The 17,157-nt window shown below is 34.0% G+C and overlaps 1 protein-coding gene across 3 annotated transcripts in view; it reads left to right on the top strand.

The window, feature by feature from the left end:
• Positions 1–17,157, top strand: part of GRIK2 (glutamate ionotropic receptor kainate type subunit 2) — a 358,136-nt gene that overhangs the window by 254,493 nt on the left and 86,486 nt on the right. For all 3 annotated transcript variants that reach the window (XM_057364086.1, XM_057364085.1, XM_057364087.1), the window contains exons 13-14: positions 8,381–8,499; positions 12,287–12,504. In XM_057364086.1, coding sequence (XP_057220069.1) covers positions 8,381–8,499; positions 12,287–12,504 — 337 coding nt within the window. The remainder of the gene's footprint in view (positions 1–8,380; positions 8,500–12,286; positions 12,505–17,157) is intronic.

Here is a 17,157-nt window from a genome sequence, read left to right as displayed (position 1 = left end):
GATTTCTAATATCTACCCTGAACCTCCACTGGTACAACTTGAGGCCCTTCCCTCTTGTTCTTTCACTTGAGACACGTCAGAAGAGACTGACCACACCTCACTCCTTTCAGATAATTGCAGGGAGAAATGAGGTTTCCCCCTTGCTCTCTCTCACCCCTAAACAGAGGTCAACTTTTATTTCAAAATGTCAAATAAACCAGTTTTGTTTGAATTGAGTTCCCATAAATTAGAATATGGTCTTCATAGTTACACATATGAATAGAATATGGTCTACATAGTTCCTTCTCTGAGAAGGAAAAAGACCCTTAAAAGTTTTCTCCCTTTGGCAAGCACCTTCTRAAATGCTTTACTAATTTCTCCCAGTAATGCCATACAGTGCTACTGAGCCCAGGGAATGGAGGCCATATAAAATGTATAACATTAATAATATCTGCAGATAAGTAAATAATCTGCCAAAAGTGACCTTTTAGGAAAATGGGAATTACTTTGTGCAACAACACTTTGGGCCTGCAAACTGTCCAAGGTATCAAAACGAATCACATGTGCTTGTCAATACTTGGCAGGAAAGTCTCTAAAAGTGTATCATGTACTGTAGGCGTAGTTTAGGGTGGTYATTAATGTTTTTGTTAAGAGTTTGAATTGATCAATAAAGATGCTGTGATAAAAGAGCATTTCCCCTGTCTTTCAGGCAAACACTAAATAAGGTTTTCTTACAAACAATGATCTTTAAAGATTCTTCTGAATTTATTGTAGTGTGAGCCAAGTAAGGAATGGTGCTCTGTCTAATTTACATTTTATAAGAAGTGGATAAGGCAGATAACAATTGTATAATCTTACAGAGCCTTAACTAAATATTGATGTGAAGCTGCAGATCTATTACATGATGTGCAGCAGGACTATTGAACAAGGAAGGACGTTTTTGGCACTTTTTGTGTTATGCTATTAAGCAAATGTGTCTAGAGGGAAGCAAGACTGAAATGTGTCRTTCTAAGATACAAAAAGCTGCAACTATACTGGACTAAAAGTGGCTTGAATAAATAAAAAGGCAATACAGGGAATAACACTGTGTCTAAAAACACCCTCTTGCTATGAGCTTTTTGCTCTTTGTGGCTGTCTTCACAAGTCAACCATGAGCTGGTAAGGTTTCATTTGGACATGGGTGAAGTTATTATATTTTAATTTTCATCYTGTGCATTATTGCTGATTACATAAATTATTATTTTTTGACTACAGTTGTCCAGGAATTATAAGTGATTTTTTTTTGTTTGTGGGAAATATGACATAGCTAATAATCTCTAGAAAATGTGATAGCTTTTCTGAAACCTTCATATTCTTGTCAGAAATTCTAACAAAAATGAAAGGGCAGTGGAATGAGAAACAGGAGCCCCTKGAAAGTGAGTAAAACTTTTTGTCCTGTTTATATCAGTTACTGATTGAAGAAAAACAAGAACTTGAATGTTGCCTTTCTCTATTTCCTGGTAAATACCAACGATGCAATAGAGATTTAATTAATTTAGCTAAGTACTTTATCTCTGAGTGTGGGCAGAAGTAAATGTGTACAGAAGAGTTAAAAGCAMAAGGAAGTCTACAGGCATGCTTTTCTTGAGTACACTCCCACAAACACAACAGTTTTTGTCTCTCAAAAGATTTTATTTTTCTTTATTCAGATTAAGTTATATTTGAGATCATAAAAAGAATCATTAACTGAGGAAGATGTTTCTGATCTAGGATTAGATCTGGTACAGATATCACAAAGCAAATAAGACTCTTTTTCTTGGAGAAGCAACCAAGTCTAATTTTAGRCATGACAAAACGAGTGAGCACAACAAATAGTGTGGGAGGGTTGCACTAAGATTACAGGGTTACTTGGGTTCATTTTGTGCACACATGCATAGTATGACTGTTCTRTTTGTATATAACGCTTTTAAAGCTTCTGCAAATATTTCAGAAATATTTGGAGAGCCAGCAGAAACAGTAAGAGGTATGTCTAAAATTTAGCAGAAGTGAAAGAGATGATAAAGGGAATTAATTGTGTATAGAAAATAAGAGTCTCTATTTGTGTACAGGCTCCTTTGTTGGTTTTTTTTTTTTTTTGTGTGACCTTCTAGCATCAAAAGACATTCAGATGATGACTAAACTGTGTAATCTATGTGGAGACACATTTTAAACTTTCTGTTTTGCTGGATATGTAAATCTTTGCAGAATAATGCCAGGGCAACTGCTAGKTACCATTTAAGCCTTGTTGGGGTTATATTATTATTATACTATTATTTTATTATACCATTTAAACTCCTGTGTGGGGCATGGGGAAGTGCTTTGTGTTGTGTAAGGGCTGGTGCCTAAAAGTCATCAGGTATGGCAATGAATGCCACAAGGTGAGACAATGAAGGAGCCAAACTAAAATCTCAGTTTTTCTAAAAGGCATAATTTAAAAAAAAAAAAAAAAAAAGGAGGTTTTAATAAAGAGATATAGTAACATGTTTTATTCTTAAGTAGTGTAGTACGTTATAATAAAGCATCCATCTCATATCCTGGATATTCTCGAAAAAGTTGTGAAATATTAAAATTTGTCATTTCTTATGCAGCAAGATAYGGATTGAGGGTGTAGTTTTGCACAGAAGTCTTGTAAAAGAACAACTCGGAGAATCATTGTTACACTTTGCTGTAGTGAATGGGAGGAGGTGTAATTTGCTAGAGTGGAGATTAGAGCTGCTTGTTTGTTGTGTTCAGCAATGCCCTGCACTCGATCAGTATGCTCATCAGTTCATGAGGAAGATGGAGTAAGATTCTCTTGATTAATCAAGTTTCTGGTCATTAGATGAAGCTTACAGCTTGTTAAATCTTTGTACTAATGGTTTTGCAGTGAAACTTGTTGTCTGCTCACTTCTTGKTCTGATTGCACAAAAGAGAAATCTGTGTGCATGTAAGTGGGTAAAAATACTTTCTTTGCTGTTCTTAATAGACCTGATCCAGAGTAAAGTGAGGAAATGTATCCAGGTGAATTTGACAGGTTTGAAATAATGCTGGAATGGTATGCACACTGTAATGGTGTGTTATGACTGTGTTATACATTGCTCAGCTATGTGGGATGGGTTGGTCTCTACATCGTGCTCTAGACAGTTTTGTTATACCATTAGCTCCTAAATGATTTACATGTTCATTTAAAAAAAAACACAATAGTGACATTGTGTTTGAAATATCATTAAAAAGAATAATTTAAATAAACTAAGCACAGCTATCAGTAAATAATCTCGTTAGTCCTTTAAGTCACACTTTCATCATACTTCTTTGCAATTGTATTTCCTTTATTTCCCTTGCTTGAAATTATTCATAATTCCATGAATATAGGGAAGTATTCTATCTAACTGCATCAGACCAAGGATTCAGTTTATTGCATTTGATGGTTGTCTTGTAATTTCAAACTRTCTTGTAGAACATAGATTTTTCTTAGCTTTTCCATAGTTGTTATGTGGCTCCTATTTGGATCAGAATAGAAGGTATTATCGTGTCTGAGAGAGCAATAAAAATTTTTTTCAGTATGGATTTTTAAATAAGAATTGAARTCCAGGCACTTAATAATAGTGATAACTCATGAATTTTTAGTCAAATATTCTGTATCAACTTGTGTTTTAAAAGTCCCACGTGTTTTGCTTTTTTGATCCTGAGGGAATAAAAATTAATTAAAAAAAATAATAAAAAAAAATAAGGCTGGCTTAGACCTTCGGGAGAAGTTCTCTAGAAAAAATTTAACAGGTAATATGCTGAATATGATTTAATGACAGTGCCTGACACCTGTTTTGGAAATATCTGAAGGCAACACACAAAACTCAAATGGCCTGCATATATTACTAAGGGTCCAAGCAGATTTTATCCCACGAATATGGCAACTGGTGTAAATTCAGTTTTATGTAATATACCTAGGCAGCCATGTTTTGGTATAATGAAAATGTTATTACAAATATTACTCCACTAGTCCATTTTCTCTTCTCTTTAAATTGCAGGTTATGAGTTTTCTTCTCTTTTTAGCAAATTGCGTTGCTCTCCAAAAAATACAACTCAAAAAAATCTTTGTCTACAGATATTRCAGTCTGTATTAAACATATCTATAATTTGCTTTCAAAACAAAATAATATCTTCATACTATCATCAGAGATAAACTGACAGATTTTTGGTTTTAGAACTATTGAAATTGGTGGATGTGCACTTTACACATTCTCCGTAGCTTTGAATTGAGTTGATTTGTATATAACATGCTCGACCACACCTTTTATGAGAGCAACTGAAAGCAGCAGTCAGTGTGTGACAGAGTGTACTGTTCTGAGAGTACTGGATAAACAAAAAGCCAGGATCTACGGTCACGTCTAAGATCATCTAGACTGAGTCTCATGGCTCTGCATAAGACTGTGTTTTTATTTACAGGCTAAAATTGTCAAAACAGTTCTAGTTTATCCAGAATTAGTCATGTCTTTTCTTGAGTTTATCTCAAATTGGGTGCTGAAAAGGAGGAGTGGGTGCCAGCAGGTCAAGAATTAAGAGAGTCTTGTATCATCATCACAAGACTCTCTGTGCCAGGAGTATACAAAACCAAGTTCCTAACTAAAAGGAGAAGCAAAAATGCTAGTGCTASAGCATAGTTAACATTCCAGGTTCTGAAACCAAACAGGCTCAAGGAGTCTAAAAAGAYCACCAGTCCAGGCTCCAGCACTGATCAAGGCCCTGTGGACACCATCTGGGCTTCATGGGGGTACCGTTTTATAAATTTCCCCACCCTGGAGATAAGTTTCTTGCTTGTTATACAAATAAGTTATCATGGGAAGATTGTTCTTCCCGACCTTTCTGAAAATAAGTTTGAGGGCTTGAGAGGTCTTTGGTGGTCGTTATCCACCTGTTCTGGATCAGCCTTTGATCAATAGCACATGCCTACTTTTTGACCTCTATCGTGTGCTTGAACTGTACTGTGTTGTGCTTATTTCGAGGAGCTAGGACAAGGCCATTTGTTCCAGAAAAGTGTTGCCATATCTCCAGTGTCCCCCTTCTCCAGTCACATTGCATTTTTTATCACAGCACCACAGTCCTTGGTTGGCTCCATGACTACTCAGCTATAGGTGTTCAAGACATACCCATTAGATTCTTTGTCTTCTGGGCTTCTACTCTATTATTTCAAACACTGTGTGAATACAGACCCTGATAAATTACAGTCCATGACAAATAATTTGTAGTTCTGGAGTAGGTCTGTCTGCTCATTGCCCATACTGCTTTTAATTTCTAATATCATGGCAGATTCCAAATTAAATTTAATACAAATCTTTCCTGCCCTATGGGTTGCTGAGATGGCTGACTTTTAAACATTATTTTTGCACTAGCCAATAATTTTTGGAGAGTACTTGTTACTTTTCAGTGGGTAGCAGCAGTGAAGAAAAAAGGAACTCAGGTCTTGTAAAGCTMATTTATAGTCTATTATTTCATGTATTTCAAATGCCTGAAAGTGTTAGAGATTAAGAGACTGCATCTAAAATATTCAAATAAACACTAAAAAAAAATGGGTAAATGGAAAGAATATCTCTTATCAGTGATCAGAAAAATCAGTCTTCAAAATTGCATCTRTTCACCGAAGTTCTCTTTTTGCTTGATGCTTGTTCTCTCGATTGAGCTAGTGATCTGCATTTAAATTAGTAGGAATGTAGTCCATTCATCAATGAAAGTGATTATTCCCATAATATCATTTATTATACCACATTTAAATACTGTTAAATTCTGGGACCCCAATACTTGAACAAACTTGAGCAAGTGGAGTCTGGATCAGAAGACTTGTGACAGGAGGCTGGGGAAGCTGGACTTTTTTAGCATCAAGCAGCAGGAATTTTCCTACTAGGCACTTTCTAATAACAGAACCTGATCCAAAAAGATGTAGTTCTTTATGCTAAGAAACACCTGAGGTTCCAGCATAACCTAAGGAAAAGAAAGTCATTATTATGCTAACTAAACATGGGAATGCTTTTCCCAAGAAACTGTGGAATTCTTGTCTTTGGATGCCTTTGGGACCTGAATGAGCAGTCCCCTGTTGTGAAATAGTGGACATTGCCCTGAGCAAGATCCTGGTTTCGAAGATGTCCTAAGTGAACCTGTAAATCTATGTTTTATGAATATTTATTGCAGTAGGCTAGATAGCATGAAACTTATACATACAAAAAATTGATTAAAGAATCTATACCTTGAGATTATTACATTAGACAATCTAATATCACACATTAAAATGAGGAACTATATTTATCCATTATTAACTTTTCCTAACTTTCTAAGTAGAGAATTCTAAGACTGTAGGACACAGATTGTATTGTTTCTTTTTCCTTAAGCCATCTTGTGTGTCAGGTTGCATCTTCCTTTCTTTACAAGTATGGACAATTTTTTTYCTGCCCTTCAAAATAATACAAAAATAATAAAATATCAGAACAAAAGGGTGAAACTATCAAGTTATGTTTTAGATTGTTCAGTAATGTTGAAATCAGTAAAAATAACACTTGAATATTTATATTTATTTTAAATCTCTACAATATGTTTGCTTTGTCTGGCAAAAAAATGGTCCTCACAAGCAAAAGGTATTTTCCAATTCAATCTTCAAATATCTCTCAGCAGCTTCAGTTCCGYTTCAGTTCAGCTTCTCAGTTTCAGTTTCACCAAGTGCTTGGTTTCCAGGTTTTGTTGGATTGGCAACAACATGACATGAAAGGTACTTAGATTTTTAATGAGACAGTAAACTTCTGATCTGATTTTACTACAAAGTAATGGAAGAATTCAGGTTACAATGTTTAATTAGAATCCATTCAAAAKTTCTGAACAGCATATCAGTATTTCTTTGGAGAACCAAATGAAACAGTTCTTTGTCAAATAGACACTTTTATAACAAGAGGTGTTTTAAGATTACATTAAGAGCTTAAAAGTGGACCATTTGATTTCCTGTATTATAATGTTTGCAATATTATTGTGAAGAAAATTGCATTTTTCAAAGTGACAGATGCATTATTCAGATAGCTTTGATTATAAGATACATCAAAAAAGTTCTTTCATAAATGCTGCCTATGCAAGGGTTTTTAACAGAGTGGCTTTAATGATTTGAGAAATTATGGAAATACATTAATATTGATTTTATAATTAAAATTTGTAATATTATTAATTATTGTGCTGGTTTCTTGTACTGGTTCCATTCTACTGTGTTGTAGTGATTTTTTTTTTCTCATATATATTATGCACATGCATTAACTTTTATTCATTATCAAAGATTTAAAGACACGATTTAAGCATAAAATAAAAGTCCCTCTCAACAGTCTGTCTTCCAGTCCAGGCATGATGATTAAATCTTCTAAATGATTAGAATAATCCTCCACACTGGAATTAAAATTTAAARTTCTATAAAGGTATAATGAGGAAGAGAGAACCTAAAATAGGGTTTTTTCCCAAAAGAAATTGTAACAAAGAATAATTTATCTAGACATGTTTGCTTGTTTTAGCTACAATTGATAAAATAGCCTTTAGATATGAATCCCTCATAATGCACAGCAATTGCAAAACCATGAATTAAAATGGATTGATTGTACATAATCTGCTTGTAATCTATTGCTAGACGCAGGAGTCTTTCTACTATCTTTGTTCTATCTATTTTTGAGATAATGAATTTATTTTCTTTTCCTTTATCTTTTTCTTATTTTCTTTTCTCAGAGCCTGGCCCTGCAAGGTGCTTGTGAGTGTCCCCAGCTTCTTTTGGAAAACCTTCCAGGGATGCTACTGTGCACCTCACAGGACAGGATGCAATTCCTTTAGTTTGCTATAGTATTTTTCTTCTRTGGACTGTAGTGTTTATAACCCTTGTTGGTGATTAACAATGCCGTTTTTACTGCCAACTATTTATTTTCTGTTATATTCATTATTTGTAATTTTGCTGAGAAAAACATTTTGCCTAATGTATTTTTTTCTAGTTAATTTTTGTGATTTAACATGCATTATATTTCTCTCAAGATGCAAAATACTGACTCAGTGGTTACAAGAACCTGATCCTAAATGGTACCAATTGTCTGTAATCATATTTGTGTCAAAAGAAGAATAAGTGCTTTGATGTTTACAGGTGGCATTTGGAACCTTTCAGAGCCAATCTGTATTCAACYTTATTAGTATCAGCAATACTCAAGCATGTGAATATTCGATATTGTTTTATCTTCTCATATTGCTGTTAACTATAATGCAATTGCACGGTAAAAAAWTTTCAATCAATCACTATTTTCTTTATAACTTTTCTTGTTTTTCTTTTTCTTTTGCAGCARATTTTCTGGATAGACTTTGTGATGGCTGCATTTTAAATCTGTTCTTTTTTTTCTGTCAATTACCACAGGTTTAGCCCCTATGAGTGGTATAACCCACATCCTTGCAACCCCGATTCAGACGTGGTGGAAAACAATTTTACCTTGCTAAATAGTTTCTGGTTTGGAGTTGGAGCTCTCATGCAGCAAGGTATACGAYTCAGTCTGCTCTTTCTCTTGGGCACCATGCCCCACTTTTTTCTGGGGGTAACAGCTCTCTGGTGCAAGTCACTTGCATGGGTGCCTCTGTGCATGTAGCCATAAACCAGCTTTTTAATGATTGTGTATTCAGGCATTCCCAAACAACACCTGTCTGAAGACAGATAAAAATTTTAGAAGTTAAAAAARTAAAGCGTAGTCAGTAGTTTATTTCCTAAACAGGATACCCTTACTGCATAATTCAATGAGCTAATCTGTCCATTACCTAAAAAAAACCCCAAAAAACAAAACAAAACAAAAAACCAAAAAAACCCACAAAACTTTATTTAAACCACCTAAAAAGGAGTATAACTTTGTCAGGTAAGAGTATAATAGAAAAATCTATCATTTGTTTTATTTTGGTCTAGAAACCTTTCAATTACAGAAAGATATTATCTAGTAGCTAAAACATGCAAAATAAAATGATAATGAAGGAGATTTAATTCTGTCCAGCCACAATTTATATTTTTAAAATCAGAATGACCATTCTTAAAAGTTTTTTTAGAAAAGTCTATATTCAACAATCCATGCACTGAGAAACTGACAATAAAATTGGCAGCTGGTTTTTTTTTTTTTTGTATTACTCAGAGTAAAACRAACAACCAGTTTTAGCTATAACTGTCCTAGTAAAATGCTTAGGCACATTCTTTAAATTCTGTCATTTCCTTACCACTTTCATCTTATTTTGAAATATGTCTATCCATTAAAATATATCACCATTTTATTACCCTTTTCCATAAGGATTTGAACACAGTCATATAATATCAGAAACATTTGAATAGCACCGATTTGATTTTGCTCTGACATTTCAGTGGGCAGTATAATATAATACAAAAGATTTTCAGTCCTGCTAAAGAACCATTAAAAGAAATGACTTTTCTTTCTGAAAAAATAACCATTGCATATCCCCAAAAAAATAATAGAAAATGTTGGCAGGAACAAGTGGATATTGGTAGAGTTTTTTTAATGGATATACCTGAGCGATCATTGTTAAAACTTTCCACTATAAGTACTCCAGCTATAAATAAATACTGTTTTTAACTCATCAAAGAATTCATGACGCTTTCTTGTAACTGCAGTAAATATTCTGTCATATATCAGGTTGGTAGACTTRAAAATCTCTAGGACCTCAGCAAAAAGAGTAGTATGCTGAGAAAAACACTAATTAACAGGTAAAAAGAAATCAGGATTTCAAACCAGAAATGAAAATACAGCTATGATGTCTAGGTGTTTAGTATCAACTAGGTTGTCAATATACATTTCAAGAAATTACACAGTTGAAGCACAATTGCCAAACACATGTTTGTAAGATAATGATTGCTTTCGAAGAAGCTATCAAAAAAGGGATACTGAATGAAAGAAGGTATTTTGAATTCCATTCAGAGTTCTCAGGATTTTCAGAATCACTATCAATGCTGAGTTTTATTTCTTATGTGGCTGTATACTTTCCATKTCTGGAGAATGGAAAAAGCAGTTTAAATTTTCACATCATGTTTTTGCAAGAGAAAGGTATTTTAGTACCTAACATCTAAAATTTTTTTTTKAGAATCAAAATAAGAAAAATATCCCAGCCTTCATTTTAAAAAGATATCTTTGCAGTATAATAGTTTTCCATGAAGGAAAACWACTTTTTCAGAATTAAGGCTGACCCTTTGTCCTTGCCTTATATTATTTTACCTTTACTCAGTTCATCCTTTAATAGTATGCCTTTTAAAGGCACCATTCTGAAGATACAGTATCAGTCTTGATTTTGATCATTGCTGTAAAAAACTCTCAAAAACCTAAAGGCATCCAAAAGCAAGCTTTTAAACCAACTTTTAAACCAGCTTTTAAACCATGGAAATTCTCACTTAATAGCAATAACTTTCCRTTAGAAACAGTTTATAACCACTTGGGTCATACTCATTTACTTATTAAGTGCTCCTTCTTTACAAAACATTTGCATAATGCTGGAGGACACATGATAGAGGAAACCCATACATGTCTTGCTGGCACCTCTCGCTCCCAGGAAATGGTGGGATATAGTGCTGGACATGACGTTACCTTGGGTACATGACAGTCAGCCCCTGACCAGGCTCTGTTTCACAGGCCCAGGTGGCACTCRCTTTCAGTCCTTGGTAAGGTATGAATTTGTGGTAACTGGGGTAACTGCGGCGAATGTTTCCACTCTTCTTCCCAGTCCTATCTGGCTTTACTGGTATTGGTTTTTAAATGAAATGAGAGGAATTAAAAAGAGTTCATGATGGTGGGCTTGTTGGGAAATCTTTTAGTGTTATGGTGTCTTAGTGTCTGACTAACAGGGCCTAGGAGCAACTACATCAGACAGGTACTTTTCTACTTTTTTCCTTGCAGAATTCTAGGCAGAGTCTGGCGCTGGAGTTGGCTGTCATGTCCAAGTCTGTCAGCCTTTTTTGTTTGAAACAGCAAGGGTAAGATGAACTGCAGGGTAAGATGGGCTGTTTTTGAATACAGTAGTCCAGTTATGAGACCACTTTTTTTTTCCTTTTCCTTTGGTTTTCTTCCTCCCTCTCTCCTTCCCTCCCTCCCCAATCCTTCTGTTMTTTTTTTGGCATTGATTCTGGAAGTTTGACATAATCTTTCATTTATATGAAGATGTGTTACCTTGCTGGACCAGTTCCTTAACTAATTCAATAAAARCACTAAAATTTAACAGGAATAAAATAGTCCATCTTGCCTTCATTCCATTTTACCCAGGAGATTTAGGACCAAGCATAGTAACCAATTAACAAAAAGGGATTGTTTCAGTACAATGGTAGAGTGGATATGGTAAAACTCTTTCCTTGAAAACAAGTTTCCAGATACGTCTAAAAGATCTGACATAAAGTTCTTAAAATGAAGCTTGAAATTGTTTATTTGACATCATTAGAAATTTCATTTCATTCAATTATAACATTATGGAAAAAATCCATACATGCTCACTTATAATAAATATTTGTGACTCTATATTACAGTGAATTTAATTTATTCCTATTTTTAGTAATTAGGCACAAGAGCAGTTTATGTGCTTCAATTTGTCTCATTAGGCTCTAAATTAGCATTAAAAAWTATGCAAATTACTATACAGTGTCTGTCTCCCCCTCCATTCTTTAGTGCCATGAGCAGGCAACTCCAGCAATGCATTATAATCTATCTTTATCTAGTTTATGCATAGAAGTCTAATATTTTTATTGCTACTCTATCAAATTGAAGTGTGTGGCATAGCCACCCATATTTATGTGAAATTGTGGGGCTAAGCATAGAGATGGGAGATAATAATTTTTTTAATCTAAACATATAAYAAACTATCCTTTACAGAGTGCAAATGACAAAATTCAAAAGCACATTTATAATAGATTTCAGATTTTGTTTTTCACATATGAAATCCTTTATTTCACATCTTGTCCTTTCATCAATTGCTTATTTTTTCTGGAAAGCAAGTAAAAGTTACTGCTTTTTTATATTAGTATTTACATGTCTAGAAATTTTAAAATGGCACTGATCATTGAATCTCCCATTACTATCTTTTGATTCCCACAGCTCCAAAAAKATCTGTCTTTATAAATTTAACCAGTTATTTTTCATTTCAGTTGTGTGTGTTTGTACAAGCAGTACACGTAAACCTGTAGCTTAAAGATTTTTTTGCRCAGTGATTCCATCTCCCCACTGTGGAAAAAAGTGTTGAACACTTATTAAATGTTTTCTGTGCATCGGTTTCACCTTTCTCCCCTGGTTTTCGTTAGGTTCTGAGCTCATGCCTAAAGCCCTCTCCACCAGGATAGTGGGAGGCATTTGGTGGTTTTTCACACTTATCATCATTTCCTCGTACACTGCTAACCTAGCCGCCTTTCTGACAGTGGAACGTATGGAATCCCCTATTGATTCTGCTGATGATTTGGCCAAGCAGACAAAGATAGAGTATGGGGCAGTTGAAGATGGAGCAACCATGACTTTCTTCAAGGTAAGCTTTATGTTCTGTTTGAGAAGATGCTATGTCCTGATTTGGTCCTGATTTTTGCACCTTGCTGAGGGGCAACTGGTACGATTCTTGATGCTGTCAAAAACAAGGGAAAATCTTATTTTTTAAATGATTAAAAAAATAGCAAAGGAATCAAATAAAAAGTCTCTCATAGGAGACAAAATGTCTTTTTTGATAATAGTCTTTCAAAGAATTGAATTTTTAGTGATGAAGTGCATGAAGAAACCTGAATACTTTKCTCAGATCTTCTGTAGTTTTATACAAGATTAGGTTTTGTCAGACTAAAAGCTAGTATTAKTTCAGCAGCATTTTATCTAATTCTAGTCTTTACTTAAGGCACACTAAGGGTATTAGGGGCTGTACTGAGAAGTACCTTTTGGACATTGCAGTTCTGAGAAACTTTTGAATGAAATTTGGGGTCTATGTAAAAAGTTCAGATGATTCCAGTTTTTTTGTTCCTTTTAACCTTTACTGAGATAATTCGATTTKAAATATAGTGAAGTATGATACTGAATTAGAGAGAAATATTTCTTTTCTAGCTTCACCAAGCATTTAAGTGGACTTAAATTAGTGAGAAGTATTCATGAAGGGAGAGAAGATAGTTTGCTCTCTAATTCTTGGTGTTTGATGGCATAGAGGTGTCTCAGATTTTCCAGTGAGAGAGATGTTTAATATATTGGCCTGATCTTTGGTTCTTTTCGAAGACTTTTAGCTAATATATTCTAGTTTTTAAAGTTATTATAAAATTCCAGATCTCTATGTTGCCACTTTGGCATTTGTGATTACGCAAACTGAGGACCAAGGTAATTTGTAAACTGGTATTGAAATTGAAGACCTCATGTTCAGTTTCCCTCATCAGGTTCAGAGACCACAAAATCTGTTTGTATATCAAGGGTAAATAATCACTATTTATTCTTAGACCTTGTACTCAAAGTGTACACATAGTTTTAATTTTAAAAAGTAAATAATTTATAAGACTTTCAGCCTCTGTTGGGAAATAAAAATAAATTCAACTCCASTATTTCAAAATGCTTCAGGCTGCTTACCTCACAGCATGCATTGGGAATGTTCTGAGTATTTTCCTTGGAATACTTTTTGAAAAAGGAGTGGATGAAGTTGATGGAAGGAAATAATCAGTTAGAGGTCTCTTCATGTCAGGGAATATGTGAAGCAGCTAAAAGTAACAACATTCAAAGTTTAAAGGCTAAGGTTTTTCAAAGAGTCAAAATTACTTATGTCTTGAGACAAAAGAGGTGACAAGAGTTATTTATTGAATATGAGAAAACACTACAGGGCTTTATCTTCATTAGTATGGCAGAAAATTTAGATCTAATTTTATTTCAGATTCGAACTGTTGGCACTAAAATATTAGGAAGCAACTTTAAATTGGCAGTGACTTTCATTCTGGTTGCCAGAAGAACCTCTCTCTGTATCTTCCTAATTTTTAGCTTTCCYTCTCCTCATCCACTGTTGGGATTCTTTTGGTTTTGTTGTCATAATTTTTTTATGCATTTATTTTTGTTTGTTTGTGTTGTTTGCTTGGTTTTTTTGTGGCTTCCCCCCCCCCATTTTTTCCCCCCTAATGTTCATAATGAGGATTTTCTAAGTTTCTAAATGCACAGAGATTATTCCTCTTTCTCTAGACTTTTTGCCCTCTGCACTTTAACGCACAATTATTCCATTTTATTCTCTTTATTCTTCTGTTTCCGTTTTTCTAGATAAATTTTGTGTTTATTTAGTATATTGTATCCAAGAACTAGAGAGGTCTTACTTCTAATGAAATAGCATTTGCACATCATTCACTAGAGATTTTTATTTGTGATTGGAATAACCTAGATTTACACACAAAATATTTAGGGTGTCAGATCACATAATTTAGTATTTTTTTTTTTTGTTACATTAATGAACTCTCCTCCTTCACCATGAGTGAAAAAGAGATATAAGAAAACATAGGATTTCTTTATTCAGCTGATAAATTTTAGGTCAAATTAAGGTTTATTCTATTGAGCAAATATTATTTTCTGTATTTTTTGTGTGAACAGATCATGACATCAAAAGAATCGATAGTTAAGAACTGTTCCAACTAGTAACCAAATGATTTGAAGTATTTTTCTGTTGTTTGCATGTGTATCTTATCTAGTAGTAAATAAGCTTATATTATTTTCTATTTATATTCATATTTTTATGTATTATTAGTTGATATTATTTATCTAATRAAATTAATCCAAACGTAAGCATTAGAGGTAGCTACATCTGTTCTCRCAGACTATTCAAGAGATGAAAATCATGCTCAGATAGAAAAGTAAATGAAAACTCTACAATTCCATTTGATTCATTCAGTGTCTGAAGTGACATCCAAGTGGACATTAGAGTTTTCTTGATTTAAATGAAATTCACTAAAGCGGTCTGTGTAAGGAATRAAAGTAAATTAGATATGTATTCCATGAAAGATAAGCCAAAACATATGCATACAGAGTCTTTTACRGTGAATTTCCTGGTAAAATTACCAGGCATTTTTACCTAATGATGTGGAGTCATCAGAAAGTAAAATACTACMATTTTGGTCAACATGTTATATCTGTATTTGTGTGTTTTTAAAACATACTTCTATAAAAATTGAATGCTTCAGTAATGTAATTTCCTTATATTAAAAAAAGATGAAAATGCAAGAAAATATTTTAAAATAAGACCTTAAGTGGAATTGCATTACAAGGTACAGCTAGAATTGAGTATCTATATATATATATATATATATATATATGTATATATATATATATATATACACACACACAAAAAGCACGCACTTTAAGAACAAGAATCTCATAAAATAGTTTAAAATGCTATATATTTTATTCTCTGATATGAAGACAACTGAATATCAAGTCAGAAGTAACACTGGCTTTTCATATGGCATTTAGGAAAGCACTAATGAACCTTTGTTTCCTGTTCTGGAAATCMCACTTTAAAAATATGCTTAAAATTGGAAAATGTTCGTTAAAGGAAAGAATGACTGTGGGTCTGAAAATAAGCATTGCAGTTAGAGGCTAAAGATCTGTCTGTTTAATCTGCTGAAGGGAAGGTTAAGAGGTGACTTGATCATGGTTTGCGAGTGCCTTAATGGGAATGAGACTCTTGACAGTAGATGACTCTCTAATCTAGCAGAAAAAGGCATAATGAGATCCAATGTTTCATGGCTGAAGTTGGGCAAATTCACGCTAGAARTAAGGTGCATATTTTTAAGAGTGAGGGTCATTAACCACTGGTACCATTTATCTTGGAGAGGGTTGGATTCCTTCACAGGCAGCCATTATGAGGAAGATAGATACAGCATAGCCCAAGCATGTTATTCTTTTGATTTAGAGGCTACTCGATGAAACAGAAAGCCTTCATTATACAGGAGGTCAGAGTAGATTTTAGTAGTACCCTCACACTTCAAAATCTAAGAGAGTATGAGTTCTGGGAGTGGGGGTTACAAAAAGAAAATTGAGAGGATAAATTTATCATCTGTGTGTGTGTTTTTTTCTTAGCTACATTGTCTTGTTTTAATGAGAGTGGATTGAGTAAAACAGTGGCACTGTGTTACAACAAGAAATAAAGGCACCAGATGGTTTGCTAATGTTAAATGAAATTATCATATCTTGGTAATAGTTATTAGTTCCAATCACAGTGAGGCTCGGTAGCTGCCCATGAGACTGACAGTAATTTCTGCATAAATTAACTATATAGTAGTCCATCTAATTCTTTCCTTGAAAAAGCTTTGGAGCTTGGCCAAAGCTGTATGGTACTAAAACAAAAGAAGCACCTATTATGGAGGAGAACCTAAATGGGTATCAAACAAGCTAACTGCTGCATTAAAACCTCCTGAAGGTAAAATCTTGGAGAGCACATGGGATAGATGTTGAAAATGCTGTTACCCTTGTGAATMAAACATCCTTGTGAAATAGTTTCAGTGAAAAAGGAGAATGTTGTCTTCAGGGTTTTACTASGTCCTTCATCTCTTTCCTCCTTATGGTCTGAGTAACATGCATTAAAATTCTTTCAGAAGCCAGAAAGGAAAAGGAAAATTTCACTGCTCTCTCAATTTYATCTGCTTATCTGGTCTGAGCATGGAAAGGAAATAGTTTTACAAGTTTTATGTTCCTGGYTGGTCTCAGGAATTAGCTCAACTAATTCATTGTGAACAATATGAAAACCTTAGTTTTGTCCAAGAATTAGAAGGAAAGGTATATGAAAGGTAATTCTGAGCCTTATCTGCTGTTAGACTAGTAGTTTCCACTCCTGATACATATTTTGGTGTTTCTCAAATTATGAATTTTTTCTTAGTTGCGAAGTTCTCTTCCTTTTTCTTATCTGCTCTTGTTACTATTGACCACTTTCAGTTTCAGAAGCCTGTCTTTCTTCCTGTTAGGAATAAAATAAATAGCACTTATTATTCTCATGAAAGGTAGTGATCTCACACTAACTGATCTTGGATGAGAAAAACCTTAGATTTTTCATTGCCTCCGATTTCGTGGTCTCTCGACTTATATTTCTCAACATCCCACTTGGTTTTCTTGCTGAATGACAATTCTGACATTGAGAAGCACAATATTAATTCTACCTTGCTTCTGTTTGTACCACCACACTTCTTCAGCC

This window comes from Malurus melanocephalus, unplaced genomic scaffold, assembly GCF_030028575.1.
Source record: "Malurus melanocephalus ecotype Western Australia unplaced genomic scaffold, MMel_1.1 scaffold_35, whole genome shotgun sequence".
In the NCBI taxonomy this organism is placed as follows: domain Eukaryota; kingdom Metazoa; phylum Chordata; class Aves; order Passeriformes; family Maluridae; genus Malurus; species Malurus melanocephalus.
This window is presented reverse-complemented; position numbering and strand designations above follow the sequence as displayed.